This window comes from Sciurus vulgaris, assembly GCF_902686455.1.
Source record: "Sciurus vulgaris genome assembly, chromosome: 3".
In the NCBI taxonomy this organism is placed as follows: Eukaryota; Metazoa; Chordata; class Mammalia; order Rodentia; family Sciuridae; genus Sciurus; species Sciurus vulgaris.
The window spans coordinates 157,138,845-157,156,139 of NC_136463.1; the positions used below are offsets into that span (position 1 = coordinate 157,138,845).

Sequence of the window (17,295 nt, forward strand, 5' to 3'; positions counted from 1 at the left end):
ATAACAAAGGACTTTATTATCTAGAGGTAAAGGTCTACCTTGTTCAACAATAACAAAGGGCTTTATTATCTAGTGAAAGTCATTTATATTGATATATTAAGCTACACCAAAGAGACATGGAAAACATTTTTCCCTCAAGTAATCCCGATCGATAGAGCCAAATCCAGGATGGGTAAAATTATAAGAGAAGTCCACTGTCCACACCGTTGCATACTCTGAGATGCATACTTCATGGTGAATACTTTACCTTAGCGTCTGGATTTTTGTCACAATGCTCATTGGGGTGGGGAAAAGAATAAATTGCGAAAGAAAGAATTAGAAAAACAGAGTTGGACATAATGCCTGTGCTCCTCTCTAACCACTCTCCATACTACTCTCGACTCTAGGAGTTTATTGGAGTCCCTGCCTCATGCCTTCCAGTGAGCTTGACCTGGAAAATGCACCTGTAAGACACCAGATGTGTGAGAATGTGAGGTTGGTGTATGTGTCACCCCAGTTGTCTTCTGCTGTGTTGCTGTGGACTGGCTGCATCTCTACCCAGGCTAACGTTCATAATGCATTGGGCAGCCTATTTATTCCACATCCCTCTGCATAGGCTGGGGCTTCCTCCCCATATTACCCTGAACCCTCCCCTGCGCCCTCATTGCTGGGTTGCCCACACATGCAAGTGGTTCCTTTATTGACGTCTTATTGCTTAACTCTCTTCCAGTAGGTCATCTGATTCTTTCTAGAAACCTGAATGATATAAACATTAAAGCTAAAAGCCAATAGTTTTAGGTGAGGTCATTTATAATAAAATAAGATGCCATTTTGAATATTTAGACATCTATGTGAATGCACATTGACTTAGATAGGAAAAGGTCAAGGATAAATTTCCTCAAGATTGAATTTTTATTTTGTCTCAGAGAGTGGGAGAAGGAAAAAAATGATACCAGGACTAGAGCTTAAAAACTTAGATGAAAAGAATGAATTCATTGTTCATTTAGTGATTACTTAAGGAGACACTAAAATTTGGCTAGATGAGCAGATTATTTTTGAGAGATCTTGCAATTAGTATCCTTGAGATAAAATTATGGGAGATTTCATTGCATCAGGTGAAATTGCTATAATAAAAAACAAGTTTGAAAGTTGGCAAAGAGAATTTATCAGGTGGATTTTCACTCTTACTTTTTAAATTTGATGTAAATTATAGACTTAGAAATAAAATAAGCAACATTCTCATCAGCCATCTTTTATCACTTAAAATGTCCTTTGAGTAATTCTCTAAGGCATACAATGAATCTAAACAGTGGGTCAAAAACTCTTACTAGTTACCACACACTAGAAGTTACAGAAAAAAAGGCTTACTGAAATTTTCCCCAACTGTTGTATGAAAATTTGTACTAAATCTCCTCTGGGCTACATCTTAGGGATCTTGGTCCTGGATGTAACTTCCAGTAGAGTAGAAGTATGGCTTTTCTTATTTATCACTTCACATCCTCCAAAAAAATCCTGACAGATAGTAATCACTTGATAAATACTTGCTGAACAACTGTATGAGTGTTTCTTTAGGGATTGTGCTGGTTTAGTTCATAAACTTGTAGAAAATCTATTCTCATTTGTATGCATGCGTTTAGGTGATTGACTTTTCAAAACCATGTAAACCTAAAAGCAGGGAAGAGATGTGCCTAGATGAAGTGGAAAGAATAATTGGATCAGCCTCTCATCCTTTAACCAAGGAGACAGTGAAGAAACTTCTTCCTGATGGAAAGCAATCTAAAACATATTGTTATTAAAACAAGATGGATGCACTATGGAGTGGAATGCATAATTTAAACGATTCCTTTTAGATAGAATATGTAACCTCAGAGGCATGCCTTTCTGCAATGGCTTCCTTCTCAAGGTTCTGCAAGTTCAGTTTGCCTTTTCTGTGCCTTCAGGAGTCTTGCTCACAGGCATGTAATAGAAATTAGCCATCATATCAAGGCCTATACAAGACACCATTACTGAGTTATTACCCAAGCTTCTTTGGCTCCCATTTACTGCTAATCCGCACTTTGTGGTTTGTATTTAAAAAAAAATGTGGGGTTATTAACAGTGCTTTCTTTCATCTGTTCATCCATTGATTTGATTTTGAAGTTGGTTCATCAGGCATGACCTGAATTCTCATTTCCATACAAAGTATTGTATCTGAATTTTTACTAGGTTCTTTTATTACTTTATGTTTTAGGTAGGGTTATCTGGAGAACAAACTATGAAATGGAGATTAATATGTATAACTTTCATTGGGGAGTATGTTCAAAATCAATTCTTGTGAGGAAATGAAGGAAGTAGATTTGTGCAGAGAAAGGACAATACATTTGCAGCAAAGGTCTACATAACCAGAATGATGTTTCAGAGTTGTTCATACTTAGGTAAAGGGGTCTGGACCTTTAGGCCCACCCCCCCTCACACATACAGGGGCTGCTCATTGGATGTGGGTGTGTGAGCTGGCCTGTGGGTGAGGTGTGATCTTGGGCAATGAATCCCGATTCCATTGAGGGCAATTCCTGGATGGCCGCACAGCTGAGAGCCCTCCTTGCCAGGGATTCCAGCACTGGATGTCATGCACCACAGCATGTCACTTCTTTATAGCAGGCTCTTTGGGTCATTCCTCCTACCATCCTGCTTCTCCAGAACACAGTTTCATTGCCTCTGGGTGTGTTGGCCATATTTGCAACCATTAAATGCTGTCATTTTAATGCCAGTAGGCCTTGGGTTCATACAGGAAAAAGCATAGCCCATGACTTATTGTTAATGAATTTATATCTTTTTGAATTTGCTTATATTTTCATTTTTTGCTAGAGTTAATTGTGTTTGGTTTTAAGGATTGGCTTCACTCAATGTAATGTAAAGCAATTGGTAGGAGTAATTATTATGACAGTGCCTGCAGATTGGTCGTAGGAGGTGAATGGAGGATTGAGGTAGTTCCAAAAATGCTTTCTTCTTCTCATGAGTCACTAGCACTTCAAAGTTTTGGTTTTTCAATGAATCTCACTACTAAGCAGACAATCCTCTCTGTTCTCTGTCTTTGATACAAGGAGCCAGGAGCCATTTTGATCTCCTTAGAAATCACCACTGACTTTGCTGACTTTTAATATCAAGTTATGTCGTGGGTCATCATCTAGCCATGGCTGTCCCTGAGTCAGGGATCACCCTTGATCTGATCAGTAACTATCCTAGTCCTTCAGTCTAGCAGGACTTGAGTAAGGGACTTGCAGCTTGATGAAACTCAGTGGATTTGGTAGAGATCATGACCAACATATGCTACTGTTCATCTGTACCACCATCTTGTTGGTATCAAGCACAAAATGTTTATTGTTCATGGTCCACTGACTTCTGTATGCTGTGAGATATGTTGGTATCTATATATAACCTTTTCATATTTTTAATTATATTCTGGTTACACATGAAGGAACTTGAAAATCATTGCAAAAAGTATCATATATGTATATTAACAAGAGTGAACACTTTTGAAGGCAAAATACTAATTAAACCAAGCATTCCTGATAATATTGAAATAAATAATTACACATTATCATTCATGTACACGTGGTAAAGTATTAATAACTTTATGAAACACTTTTATACAAAGGAATAACTTTAAGCTTAGATAGTCTTTCAAAGCTTCCATCATGAATCCATGGATTAGTGTCTGAAATTATAGCATATAAAATAAATGAAATATTATCCAATAGGATTGTCATTAGACTCCATCAACATTCAATATTAATAGGCTTTTTGGATTTGCTGCTTATGGTACTATGCAATCATACATAGCTAAACAAAATGATTAATTTGAATCTGATGATTGAGCAAGAGTAGGAATTTTTTTATTTCTTAAATGATGATGGAAATTAATAGTTATTTTGGCAATCAGGGAAAGGCTTGAGAAAAGCATGAATTTATCTTAGACTGGTTAAAAAATGTTCATTTTTATTTATATACCAAATAAAATTGGAAACATTTTGTGTGCTTTTAAATTCAAAATATGAATGAGACTTAAAATCTCTATGTTTTTCTATAGAATACCACTGGACAAGACCTTCTGGGACAGTTACTGTATTTGTTTGTAAATACTTCCCAGCACTTTTCCTTCTAATTGGCATCCAGCAAATGTGGTTAGCATGAGACACTGGGGAGAAAGCTCAGAAGGCTCTAAAAGTTGATATTCACCCTGCTCCTCACCCACCCCTCTGTATTTCTGGCTTTGATTGTGACTTCTCAAGCTCTTCTTTCTGGACAGCTCCTCTCCATGTTACCAGCTTCTGACAGGCAGAACCTACTAAAGTTTTAGCTCCTGCCACGCAACTCAGCTCCTGGGATCTGCTAACTACCTCCTTCCTGCATCCAGCAGGCTCTAGAGAAAGAAGCAGCTACCTGCTGTGACTAATCTCTGATTTGCCTTCCCATATCCTGTTGGACCTCTCAGCTCCTTCATCAACAGTGTAATTAATTTCATATATTCACTTCTATTTGAGATAGGGTGTGCTTTCAGTATGCCTGGCTGTACCCCGGAATCATATGACACTTTCCCACTTGGACTGGCTATGAAGCAATCATGTAGTTCACTACTTGGATACACATATGTAAGGGTGGGGATATTTTTCAAATGTGTGTATATATATATATATGTACATGTGTGTGGGTGTGTTGTTTCACTTAAATGTAGCCTTTGTGATTTTCTTCAATTTCCATCTTTTGGTCTTCTCCCACTTTTTACTCACTTTCTATTCCAAAGTAAGTATACAAAGCTGTCAAAGTAATGATCATCAAATGCCATTTTGTGCATGTAACTCCTTTGCTCAACCCTTAGACGTCTCTTTGGTGTACCAAGTCCAGACTCAATCTAATTCCCACAGCTCTTCCTCAATCTTTCCCCTCTCCTGGTGTCTTTTTAACCTTATATCCTGTGTTATGCTCCAATGAAGCCTGTCCCATTCTACCCAAACTATCTTGCTTTCTATTCTTAGCATTCAACTTCCTGTTTTCCATCATCATGTCTTTACTGGGACAGCACCACCCTTTCTTATCACATTGATCATATCTTACATAGAAATTAGAATATGAATTTGCCCATCATCATACAAATATATGAGTTCTCTGATCTCCCTCTTCTTAATAATTGGTTTTCTCCATGATTCTAATCCATGCCTAATTGTTTCTTCACTCTCAACTCCTTGTTTGGATGATTTCTCTTCTAATAAGTCTGACTCCAAATCTATGATCCTTAAACCTAAATAGCTAGTTTTTCATCTCTCTTTTGAGTTCCATACTTTATATTTCCTCCTGACTAGATGGTTTTACCTAGTTGCCTTGCAGGTACATGAAACTTACAATGTCCCTACTGAACTTCTTTCTTTCCTCCTCATACCCAGGCCACGCTTTTCTCCGAGAGTTCTTAGATTTAATTATGTCCCCTCTTAACTAATTGCCTGAATTAGAAACCAATAATTCCCTGAATTGCAGGCCATTTTTACTGGCAGAATTTAGAGCTAAATCTTAGCTCTTCACTTCCTGTCAATAATATGAATACAGTTCAATTCCTGTCCATGTTAAGGAAGGAACAGCAGAAATGGCCTTAGACTAAGTGAGTAGAACTGACAAGAGAAGCTTTATTGCACACTCACCTCAGTGTGGGGATGATCTTTGGATAACTAAACTGTTGGAGAGCATCCCTGACCTGTCATTGCCCTCCTTTGTTATCAAAGCTTAGAGGTACAAAGACCTCATACTGCCCTGTGTCAGGCCTATTTCTAGTGACCAGAACTCAGTGTCCCTAAGAAACTTCACAGATCACACAATAAGGGAAACATTTAATTAAAAATCAACTCTCAATACAACATCATCAGAACAATTTCCTTTCTTTTGGTTGGTTTGTTTATTATAATTTTTATGGACACAGTACTTTTATTTTATTTATTTATGTGGTACTGAGGATGGAACCCAGTGCCCCACACATGTGAGGTAAGTGCTCTACCACTGAGCCACAACTGCAGCCCACAATTTGTTTCTTAAAGAGAGAGTTATTTCATGATTCAGGTCCTTTTCAAGGAGCAAAAAAAAAAAGGAGCAAGATACTAGCATAAAAACAGACACATAGACCAATGGAACAGAATGGTGAGCTTAGAAGTGAATCCATACACCTATGGCCAACTGATCTTTGATGAAGGGGCTAAGAACAGGCAATGGGGAAAGGACAGTCTTTTCAGTAAATAAATGGTGCTGGGAAAATTGCATATCCTCATGCAGAAGATGAAACTAGATGCCTATCTCTCACCATAAACAAAAATCAACTAAACTTGGTTAAAGATTTATATGTAAGACTTGACTATAAAACTACTATGAGAAAACAGGCACAATTTTTGAAGACATTGGAATGGTTGAAGACTTTTTGAATAATACTTCAAAACACAGATGACCAAAGCAAAATTATACAGAAGGAATTACATGAAACTAAAAGGTACTGCAGAGCAAAGAAAACAATACGCAATCTACCAATGGTAGAGGATATTTGCAAGACTATGTACCTAACTAAAGTTTAATAAACAGAATATGTAAGGAGCTATTGTAATTTAATAAGGGAAAAACAATTAAAAATTGGACCGTGACTTCTGAAAAGAAGACATACGAGCATATGAAAAAAAAATGTTCAGCATCACTAATTATCAGGAAAATGAAAATAAAAACCACAACGTGATGGACATCACCTCACTCCAATTAGAGTGAACATTATCACAAAGACAAAGGTAGCAAGTGTGAAGATGGGAATAACCAAAAAAAAAAAAAAAAAAAAAAACCAAAAAAAAAAAAAACCCCTCTTACACACCATTGGTGGGAATGTTAATTAGCAGAGCCATCAGGCTGTTATGGAAAACAGTACAAAGCCTCTTTAAATTTAAAAATAGAATGCCATATGACTCAGGAATCCCACACTTAGGTATATATCCAAATTAATAAAATAAATGTTGAAGATATACACCTCTACTCCCACGTTTGGTCAGCACTGTTCATGAAATGAAATCATCCTTACGTGTTCATCAACGGATGGATGGATAAAGAAAATGTGATATAGACACACGATGGAATACTATTAAATCATAAAAGGATGAAATCCTCTCATTTGTGATAATGTGGGAAGGACTGAAGAGGAATACGCCAGGAACACAAAGACAAATACCAAATGATCTTACTCGTCTTAAAAATGAAATCTTCAAAATACTGACCTCGCTAGAAGCTTAGAAGAGAATGATGGTTACCAGAAGCTGGTGAGAGTAGAGGGGAGGGAAGAACCAGGAAAGTCTAGTCAAGGGGTACTAAGTTATAGTTAGATAGAAATAAGTTCTGGTGTTCACAGAAGGGTGAGATAAGATAATAATAGTGTTTTATGTTTCAAAAAATAAAGGATATTAAGTATTTTCACCACAAATGATAAATGTTTGAGGAGACATATTTGCTTACCTTGCTTTGGCCAGTATATAACGCATACTTATCGAAACATCCCACAGTATTCCATGAATTTTATGTGTTCATTAAAAATAATGAAAGGAAATCATCAATGTAACAATGAAATAAAAGAAACAATCAACACATGAATACTATCAAGTATTTATAGATAAATACCTCTTAAGAGTAATTCATTTTTACCAAGTTAAACAGTAAGTCAAACACTTTGCTTTCAAATATGGAATGAAAAATCATATTCATTTTCTCTTTCCTCTATGAGATCATTCTGGTACCTACATTCAGAATAAAAGATAAGAACATGATTTATTATCCTAATCATATATCTACATTCTATTAATTTATGCTAATTTATACTATACTAATCTATACTAATTTTAATCTATTATACCAATTGTCCAATGTTCTTGCAAACAAAATCATCTCTAATTCAATTAATTTTTAAATAATCTTGTTATAAATAATTCATTGAAAGCTAAAAGTAGTTTCTGTTTTAATAGTACAAAACGTAAAAATGGGTTACTGGTCAACTACAGATTAAAAACATTATCATTCTTTATTTAATATACACCTGATGACACCTGACATTTTAGTTGTACTTATCACAAATCAGGGCAATTTAATAATATCAGTCAGTATTATTGCTTGCTAAGCTTTTAGATCACAAATGAGAAAATATTACATCATAGGCAATGTTTATCCCTCTAGCAGGCAAAGAGGAAAACAGAACCCAGGTCTAGAATCTTCCAGTGGTATTCAATCAAGTCTAATCATTTATTGTCTTCTGCCCAGGAAATCCCATGGAGCATGAAAGTATTGATTTAGGAATTTTCTGGACATGAATGAATGGGTTGCAACTGTGTTCTTTTATATCACTTCTTAATATATGATAAATTGTTCCTATATATGCTGTGATGAGGCCGAAAAACAAATTAAGCCTGGCTATTTAATAAACACAGAGTGTAAACATGCAAAGGCCTCCATAATTACTAGCCGGGGTTCAGGACATTCACGTCACTCCGTGGTGTGCAGGACTGCACAGTGCGTCGTGCACGTCTTTGTTGAGCACTGTTGCTTTCTTTACCTCACAATGGCACAGCCTCTCTGCACTCCAGAAGGCCTGGTTCCAAGCAGGATTGAATGAGCCTGGGTGTTCCTCCTGATTCACCTGGGGATTCTCAAAGCCATGACTGGTGGAGGGGCTCTAGATACTGGGGAGGGGCTTAAGGTGGGGTGAGAAGGAGTTTGTCAGGAGGAGTACAAGTTATTCATGACCAGATCAGAAGAGGAGTGTGGACCAATTATGAAAAAAAGGAGAAGGTAAGACAGGAAGGATGGCAGCATGCAGGTTTTTCATCTGCTGAAACCCTTTGCTCTGAACATGTCCATATAATACCCAGTATTAGAAGTGAGGGCCACACATTACTGCATGACTTTAGTATTTATTTATTTTTTGTTTGATTCACTTAGTCAGAATTCCCCTTTTGAAGGTTCTAAAGTCAAAATGCCTAGGTTCCAAACAGGCACAGCTACTCTCTAAGAATGGGATTTTAAGGCATTTGCTTATCTTCCTTTGGCCTGGGTTCCTTATCTCTAGAAGGAGGATGAAGTACTCCATGGTGACAGCCTGTCTATATATAAATAGACACCATGCTAAACAACACAGTATGAGAGGGAGAAAGAATGTTCATGGTTTGAGTTCTTGTTTCCAACCTTGCCTCAATGGAGTGCTCTTTGGATCTTCTGATTTTATGAAGAAATTGGTTCTTTGATTTACTTAAACCATTTTGTGTTGGATTTGCAACCAAATTTTACTGTCTAATACAAATTTTTTTTTCAAATTGACTTGGATCATATGGTTCTCTTTATTATCATTGACCTCCTATAGTGTTCTATACACGAAAGACAATATATATTTATTACACATATGTGATTTAAAATTTATAAAAATTCTCAAAACCCATTAATTTAATCCCCTGTGCATCATCATACCATCCTAGGTAATTCGAGTTCAGTGTAAGTGTGTCTTGGCAGAAAGCAAACTCTTCTGTAGAGAAACACAATGATGTAGTCCTGAGGATCTTGTCGAATGAATAGGATGGTTAAGAAAACTGCCAGAAGAGGCCAGAGATTCAGTAGGAAAGACCTAGGTTCTTTTCAATAAGCATCTCAGTGATCTGCTCAGTTCCTTAACCTTCCTGAGCACCATTCTTAGGCAGAAGCTGGGAAAAAAAAAAATCGCATTTATCTTACAGCTTGAAGGATCTCATTTAAAAGGAGGACTAAAAAGGACGCAAATGCTATTTGTTGCCCTCTCCATATCTGGGATTCAATTGGTGATGAATATACACCTGTCACATCAAGAACCTACAGGCGTTAATGTTTTGTGTGTGTGTGTGTGTGTGTGTGTGTGTGTGTGTGTGTTTTCCTAGTCAAATGCACAATGGGAATCACAATTCAAAAGGATCTGTGCAAACGTTTATATGCGATCGTATTTGGATCAGGGGTGTGATCTTTGGTGGAATATTCAGTGTCCTCGACTGTGAAAGGAAGGGTTTTACTGGCACTTTACCCCCAAGGTTCCTTTCAGCTCTGGTTTCTCAGGGCTCCAGAGGGTAACTGTAATGCAAGCTCCTAACAGGACCTTTAAAGGGCTTTTCCTGCCTTTTAGTACCTGGAAGCTGCTGCTCCTCTCCTCGGGGTGTTTTTTTGGTGGGCGTGGCGAGAAGCACCTGCTCCCGGGCTTTCCTTGAATCTTGCTCCAATTTCCTTATTTTAAAGGAGTAGTTCTGCAGTCTCCTAGCTATTCCCCTCAAGTGTGTTTTATGAGATCCAGTTTCAATCTCCCTGTGGTAGCTTTCAGGTCCCGTTACAATTCCCTAGAGCTCCGTGTGCATGTGTGCGGGAGGAGAGAACCAGGGAGAGGCAGAGTTCCGGCACAAGGATCTAGGCTCCAGTTACCTTCCTCACAGTCCCCGCACAACGCCGCCAAGTGCGCGGCGGGGCCAGAGAGCGCCGCGGCCCCTTTAAGAGCCGGGCCCAGACCGGCTCCGGGGCCGCGGGAGCCCAGAGCGCCGCGCGCCGCGGAGGAGTTGGGAGCCGGCGCAAAAGTTTCCTCCCAACTCCGGCCTCGCGCGCCGCCGCCGCCGCCCACTCCAGCCCGGGGCCTGGGGCCGGCCCTGCCACCGTCGCCAGGGCCAGGGCCAGGGCCAAGGCCAGCGCAGGGCCAGGCCGGGCCGAGCCTGCAGTTTCACTTTGGCGGCGGTGCAGCAACCGCCGTGGCCGGGCCGGAGCAGCAGCAGGAGGAGCGGGCCACGAAGCGTCGCGTCCCGGGCCACCGGCCACCCGGGAGGTAGCCCTTCCAGCTGCCGCCCCCTCCTCGATTCCCACCCGCCCGCGGCCTCTGCCCGGTGGAAGGGGCGCCGCGAGTCCCTGGCTCTGAGGGGTCTCCGGGGAGAGGTACCCGGGTCTTCCGGCCCGCCAGCTCCTGGCGTCCCCCAGAGTGGGGGCTGCACCCGCGGGGCCAGACACCTGTTCGGTCGGACCCGGCGTGGTAGACCAGAGCCAGGATGAAAGTGACTGTGTGCTTCGGCAGGACGGGCATCGTGGTGCCCTGCAAAGAGGGCCAGCTGCGCGTCCGGGAGCTCACCCAGCAGGCGCTGCAGCGGTACCTGAAGACCCGGGAAAAGGTGAGCGCCGCGCGGTGGGCGCGCAGGCTGGACTGGTGAAAGGGGGCGCGGCTGCTGCGCGGGCTACCCGCGAGTGCCCCCAGGCCAGTGCACCTGCTAGGTGCCCCGAGACCTGGTGGCGCTGTTCAGGAGACGCACAACCCAGGCGACTATTGCGCACAAGTTGTGGCTACAACTTTGATGTGTTGCTAACATAAGTGATCCAGGTGACTTTGGGCATGTGTGTGTGGAATGGCACATCCCATCGGCCTCATTTGGGGGCTTGTTAGAAATCAGCAATCTGGGATTCCAATCAAACCCACTGACTTTGTCCCTTAATAAGATCCCCAGGTGATGGCAATACCCAACGTAGTTTGAGACTCATAGTTTAGAACTCCTTTGCTGGGACATTAGGTGCTGCTCACCTGAAGTGTGGTTTTTGACCCGTTAAGGCCCGCCCCACTTAGGCTCCATGGAATTAGGAAGTTGATTGGTGCAAATAACACCTACGCAGAGTTATAACTGATAAGACCTTTGGAGTTTCAGCCTCATGATCTGTCCTCTCTGGGACTTGGATAGGGACTCAGGAGGAAGGATGCCATTTGCCTGCACCAATCAGTCTACATTGGACGTGTTTTCAAGTTTAACTGCACATTCTGTGAGCAATTACCAACCGGGTGGATCCTGCCAGATCCTGAGTGACTATTAACAGGAGGAAAATGTCCTCAACTCTGTCTCTGAATTCAGGAACAAGTAAAAATTAACTTTTTTTTTTTTTAATAACGCAACAGTGTCCAGGAAATCTAGCAGCACTCTAGAACTCACTCGGGTGTTTGGGTAACATGTGCCTTTGTGTTTCTAAAGGCATCTTTTAATTTGTTGCATTTTCACATGGAGCATTTTATATGCTCCAAATCCTCTTCAAGCAGAGCAAGTCACAAACTCTTGTTTCAGGGGCCAGTGATTCTCTTGATATTTGTTCTTATGTTAGGGGACTATCTAAATAGTCCTTTGGCCAATCTGGTGATGGAAAAATATAAGTTTTAATTTCATTTAAGGTCATAGGTTATCCAAAGTATAAAAGTCATTTGTTTCTTCCAAGTGTGTAGTTGAGGAATTTAAGAAACACCTGTACCTTCTATTCTTCCACTACAAATTACTATATAGAAAAATTTGATTCTGGACAGATACATGTGTATATCACTTTGAACATCAATAATTCAAGGATAGTATAGTGAAAGGTTTATTAGGATAATAAATATAATCTGTGAAACTTAACTCTTTACTGACAGAATTGAGATAAAGAAGGGAAAAATTTAAGGTGGTCTATAAAGCAATATGTGAATTCACCTCTTGTTTTAGCATTGTTACATTAACGTGTTGTTTATACATGTCATTCAGTTAAAAACATATATAAATATGTAAACAGTTGTCTTCAAAATCATATTTCATTAACTTCTGAAAGTAGGTTAGGGTTAGTAGCAATATTACTCCAGACACATGATAATAGTATATTTCATTGAAGGATTGTCTTAACGATGATAAATTTATTTTTAACTCATTAAAAATAATTTAAGTTTCCAAATTTTACACATTTAGGAATTCAGTACTGGGCTACTTTGTCCAAATATGGAGGTAAACCAAAAGCTTGTGAATAACATGCAGAGAACTAACCAGCTGATTTTTAATGCAATGTAATTTGATCTTAAAAGGTGTTAAAAGCTGTTGAGATTCTGGACTGGAAGCATAATTTGTATTGCAGAACCTTAATGTAATTGCATTGATCAGTTTACTATTAACAGACATTACATTTTTCCGTGTTTACATTTATATATTAGTGAATGTGACATTTAAAGGTCACCTGCAGCTTCTAAAGTTTCCCTCATTTTTGGCTTTTAAAATTTCAATTTGACAAGTGGTGTTTCTCTCCTCCCCATATTTCTTTCTTCTGGTTTCTTTTTAAATAATATAATCATAACAAGGCTCAACTTACAAATGGCACTTAAAATGGAACAAAAATGTCAAGAAATACTCTACTTCCCTGCTTTTATTCATCGAATTTGAAAAATAATGGGAAAAGGTCAGAAATGTCAAAATTAAATTCCAAAAACAGTTTATAGTAAATTCACTTTTCTGTAAGTTTAGTGAAAGATTTAAAAGACTTGTTTCCCTGGACAGCAAAGTTTAAGCCCTGCACTCAATAACAATTAACACATACTGTGCTTACTCCGTGTAGCCTCTATGCCAGCAAATTTACATATATTATATGACTTATCCTTCAAAACAACCTCAGGGTAGATGTTCACATTTTACTGATTGGGGAAAAAGAGGAATGAATAGTAAATTTGGATTAGATTTGCTATCAGTCATTAACAACCTCACCTCATATGTAATGTACTAGAATATATGCATCTTTTTACAGTTGATTTTGAAAAGACAATTTCCCTACTAACTCATACCTCAAGGTAGCAATCCCTCCCCAACTCCCGGTAACGGGGATTGAACTCAGGGTCTTACACATGCAAGGAAAATGCTCTGTAGCTAAACTAAATATACTCAAGCCATGGGATATCAACAATATCCTCTTGATTGTATCTTTTATAGTTCAAGTGCACATGTAATAGGGAGAAGGACAACTTCTGAGGCAAATATTGTAGGATTTTCTACGCAACTATAATAATAATTAGCCTAGTTACAAAAAAAAAAAAAAAAAAAAGTGGCCAAGATCTTTTAAACATCCAGGTGAAGAGAGCTGTAATGAAGCAAACATAGTGGCTGGAGTATGAATTTGAGTTATCTGCTTTTTGGGGGGTTCCTGAATAATTGAGATTGGAGAAAGTCAGGTTTCAAGATCAGAATGGAAGTTGTAGTTTTTGAGGTTTAGAGGATAAGTGAAGCCCATAGAAGCCCTTCTGGAATTTGTAACAGCTCAGAGCAGTAACCACAACCTGTTAAGAATAAATAAAGAAAACTGGTATTTGTGGAATGTTGGGAACCAGCTGAATCAACAGAAAACAGAAGTAGGTGAGATGCTGAAGAACCAGGGAGCTCTTGGGAAGACTCTAATGAGGTTCTGAAATCTGGGACTTTTGAGGTTCCTGCTGCCATCTGATGAACTCCATTGGAGAGGTGAGTTGACTGGGGTGGGTGAGAATCACAGGATGCCTTATCTTTGGATCCTGGTACTTTATCAGTGTCCTGGGCTCTAAATCCAATTTAGTGAAGTAGTTAGTGGAGAGGTGATTGTCTTCTTAAGTAGTCAAGATGGGAATCACTGAGTAATTAGTTAAATTTATCATCAGAATTACTGGTGTCACAGGTGAATGGATGATCGAATCGCAACTCGTAGGGGTTCTGAACCCAGGCCTCCAATTTTAACGTTTAACATTTTGATCAGTACACATGCCTGAGTCCCTTTTGCCAAGATTTTCGTTCAGGGGTGTGGAGTGGGGTCTGGGCATAGGTATTTCAAAGAGCACTCCAAGTGATTCTAAGCCCAGTCAGAGTTGAGAACAGGTCATCCAGCACTCATCTTTTGCTCTTGCTAAAATCCCTCCATCTTAAACTCTTTTGATAGCAGATTCTGAGTCTTAGATACCTGTAAACTAATCTTTCATTAAGTGACTGTCCCTGTATTCTTACTCTGAATCAATTATTCTCATAGAAAGTACTCAAATTATTAAATTTTTTGTGTGTGTATACGTATGTATGTGTATATATATGTGTGTATGTATACATATATATATGGTAGTGTACATGGTGAGTCCAAATGAATAGGAAGAGACTTGTGTAGTAATAAGAGTGTACAGTGTGCTCAGGAGTTGAAATGATTGAGATAATCAGTTCATGAGCTAGTGGGCATGCTAGAATTTTAAAAATGTAAACTTATGGATCTGTCTGTATACATGAATATACTTTTTAGCTGTATTCAGCTATTTTGAAGAATTTGTTTTTTACAAGTTGAGACCAGCTTCCCAGAACTTAGAATCCTTGATAAGACTAACAACTCCATATCATGATTAATTTGTGAGGTCAGAATGTAAGTGAATTTGTGCAGTAACAAAAATCTGTTATGATATGGTGTGGTATTAATCTGAAAAGATAGGCCATAACTCTTGAATTTCTGAACCTTTTAGCATGTGATACCTTGTTACCTAAATAGGCTTTAAGGTTCTTGTGCACATAGTTTAGCCCCAGACTGAATTCCTGAAATGCTGCTCAGTTTATTGGGTGCTGACTTACTTGAGTGCTTTTTTTCCTAGTCAGTCTTCTCTTCTGTTGTGTAGAGTAGATGTTCTTCCCTGCATGTGGATAGAACTTACTCACTATCAGTTCTAACTTACTTTGGTTTCTGCCACTGAACTAGAGCATTGAAAAGCTTCTGTGTTTGTAAACCCAGGGCTCCTGGGGTCTACTGTGACCCAGAGACTTATTTTCATAGGTGTTCTCAGTGTTACGTTTTTATTTAGTTATCAGTGTCTAATATTTTTGAGATGCCATGTAAAAATCCAAATTTCCATCATCTTTTTGGGAAAAAATAAATCAGAAACTTTGACAATACTGGCCTTTACTTTCCCACATGGCAGCTATTAGTTGGGGCTGAGACACCTCTTTTGTCTTTAGAAGGAATTATTAATGCTCCAGTCCCCATTATTGCCTAACCACCAGCGAGGGTAAGTGATTATTGTTGGTCTTAAACTTTCCCTCTGTTCTTATTTTTTTACTTATGGCCCACTTAATGCATTGTTGCTATTTGCCTGGCCTGCTGGCAGATGTTTGAGTTTTGTCTTTGGACCTTCTCTATCTCCTTCCCCTCTCAACATTTACAAGACTGGCACATAGGGTTTGCTGACCAGGGGTTGGCTGCATTTGGGTTCAGTTGAGTGAGGGTAATTGGTCTGTGTGGGATTAGCAGACACAATTCTGATATGGAGGTTGGCATCTTGGGCTCAAATAGCTTAGTTAGTGAAGTATTCATTTCCAGGCATTCTGTGTCAGATTCTTTTAGAGGAAGATGGACAAGTTGTGTCAGATTTTTATGAAACTGTTTTCTAAAGAGACTGAGAGTTAAAATCATCTGAGGAGTCTTTTAAAAATTCATAGCTTTGAGCCTATCTTGGAAAGTCAGAAGAAGTGCATCCCAATAGAACCTTCTGGTACAATGGAAATGTTCTGTATCTGTGTCTAATAGAGTAGCTATTAGCAATCTATGGCTGGTAAGTACTTGAAAAGTGGCTACTGCAAGTAAGGAGCTGAATTGTATATTTTAATTCACTTCCATTTAAATAGCCACAAATAGGTTCCCTGTATGGACAGGTCAGGTTCTGTGCTCCTCTGATGGTTTCTCTAAGCTGCTTTTGAAAACCACTGCTCCAAAGCCTGGATCCCAAGCAATTCTTAACTTGGCATTCTTAAAGATGTTGCCACTCTGTTCTAATAAGAACTTTGCCATTGGAAAAGGATCTTCATTGACTTTTTGCTATTCAGAAGTGGCAGAGAGACTCTAAATCTGAAACCCCCTACCTACCCAAAGGGGGAAAAAAAAAAAAAAAAAAAAACCAACGAAAGCCAGCTGGACTGAAAAGCAAGTCAAGACCTGCCTCAGCTTTTGCCTTTGGTATACTAGTCTGGGAATGTACATCCTGTTTCTGGTACCAGGAAAAAATGGACCAACAAGGAGCTGTTGAATTATTTTCTGGATCATCATCAGAACCATTTTCAGTGAAATTGAGGTGCTGCTTGAGTATTGAAAAGACTAAATATCTGAAGCATATGTTTCCTATATCTCATACTTTCCTGATTTTCTGCCTACCTTATGGGCTATTATCAGTCTCTTTGTTTTTTTTCCTTCCTTCCTCCACTACATGACATTAGTGTGCCCCAGGGCTCAGTTCTTAAATCTCCTCTAATCTTTCTTTACTTATCCTGTGGTGAGTTTTCATAATGTGACTACAAATACCATTTGTATAGCTTTAGCCCAGATCTCTCCCCTGAACTATCAACTCCATCCAGGGCTCTCCTTGACACTTTTGCTTGGGTGTCAGGTGGCCACTTAACACTAGCTAGAAGCATGTCCTGATCCCTATCTCCAAATCTACCTCTCTCACAGCCTAACTTTGTCATTAAAGGGTGATACCACCTTCTA

At 39.3% G+C, this 17,295-nt stretch overlaps 1 protein-coding gene across 2 annotated transcripts in view; it reads left to right on the forward strand.

The window, feature by feature from the left end:
* Window positions 1-10,420: 10,420 nt before the first annotated feature.
* The window catches only part of PARD3B (par-3 family cell polarity regulator beta), a 1,072,202-nt gene continuing 1,065,327 nt past the window's right edge, over window positions 10,421-17,295 (forward strand). Inside the window, exon 1 of one of the 2 annotated variants that reach the window (XM_079130568.1) lies at window positions 10,421-11,171. In XM_079130568.1, coding sequence (XP_078986694.1) covers window positions 11,052-11,171 — 120 coding nt within the window. In that variant the 5' untranslated portion in view covers window positions 10,421-11,051. The remainder of the gene's footprint in view (window positions 11,172-17,295) is intronic. The other variant, XM_079130566.1, reaches the window with a different exon arrangement.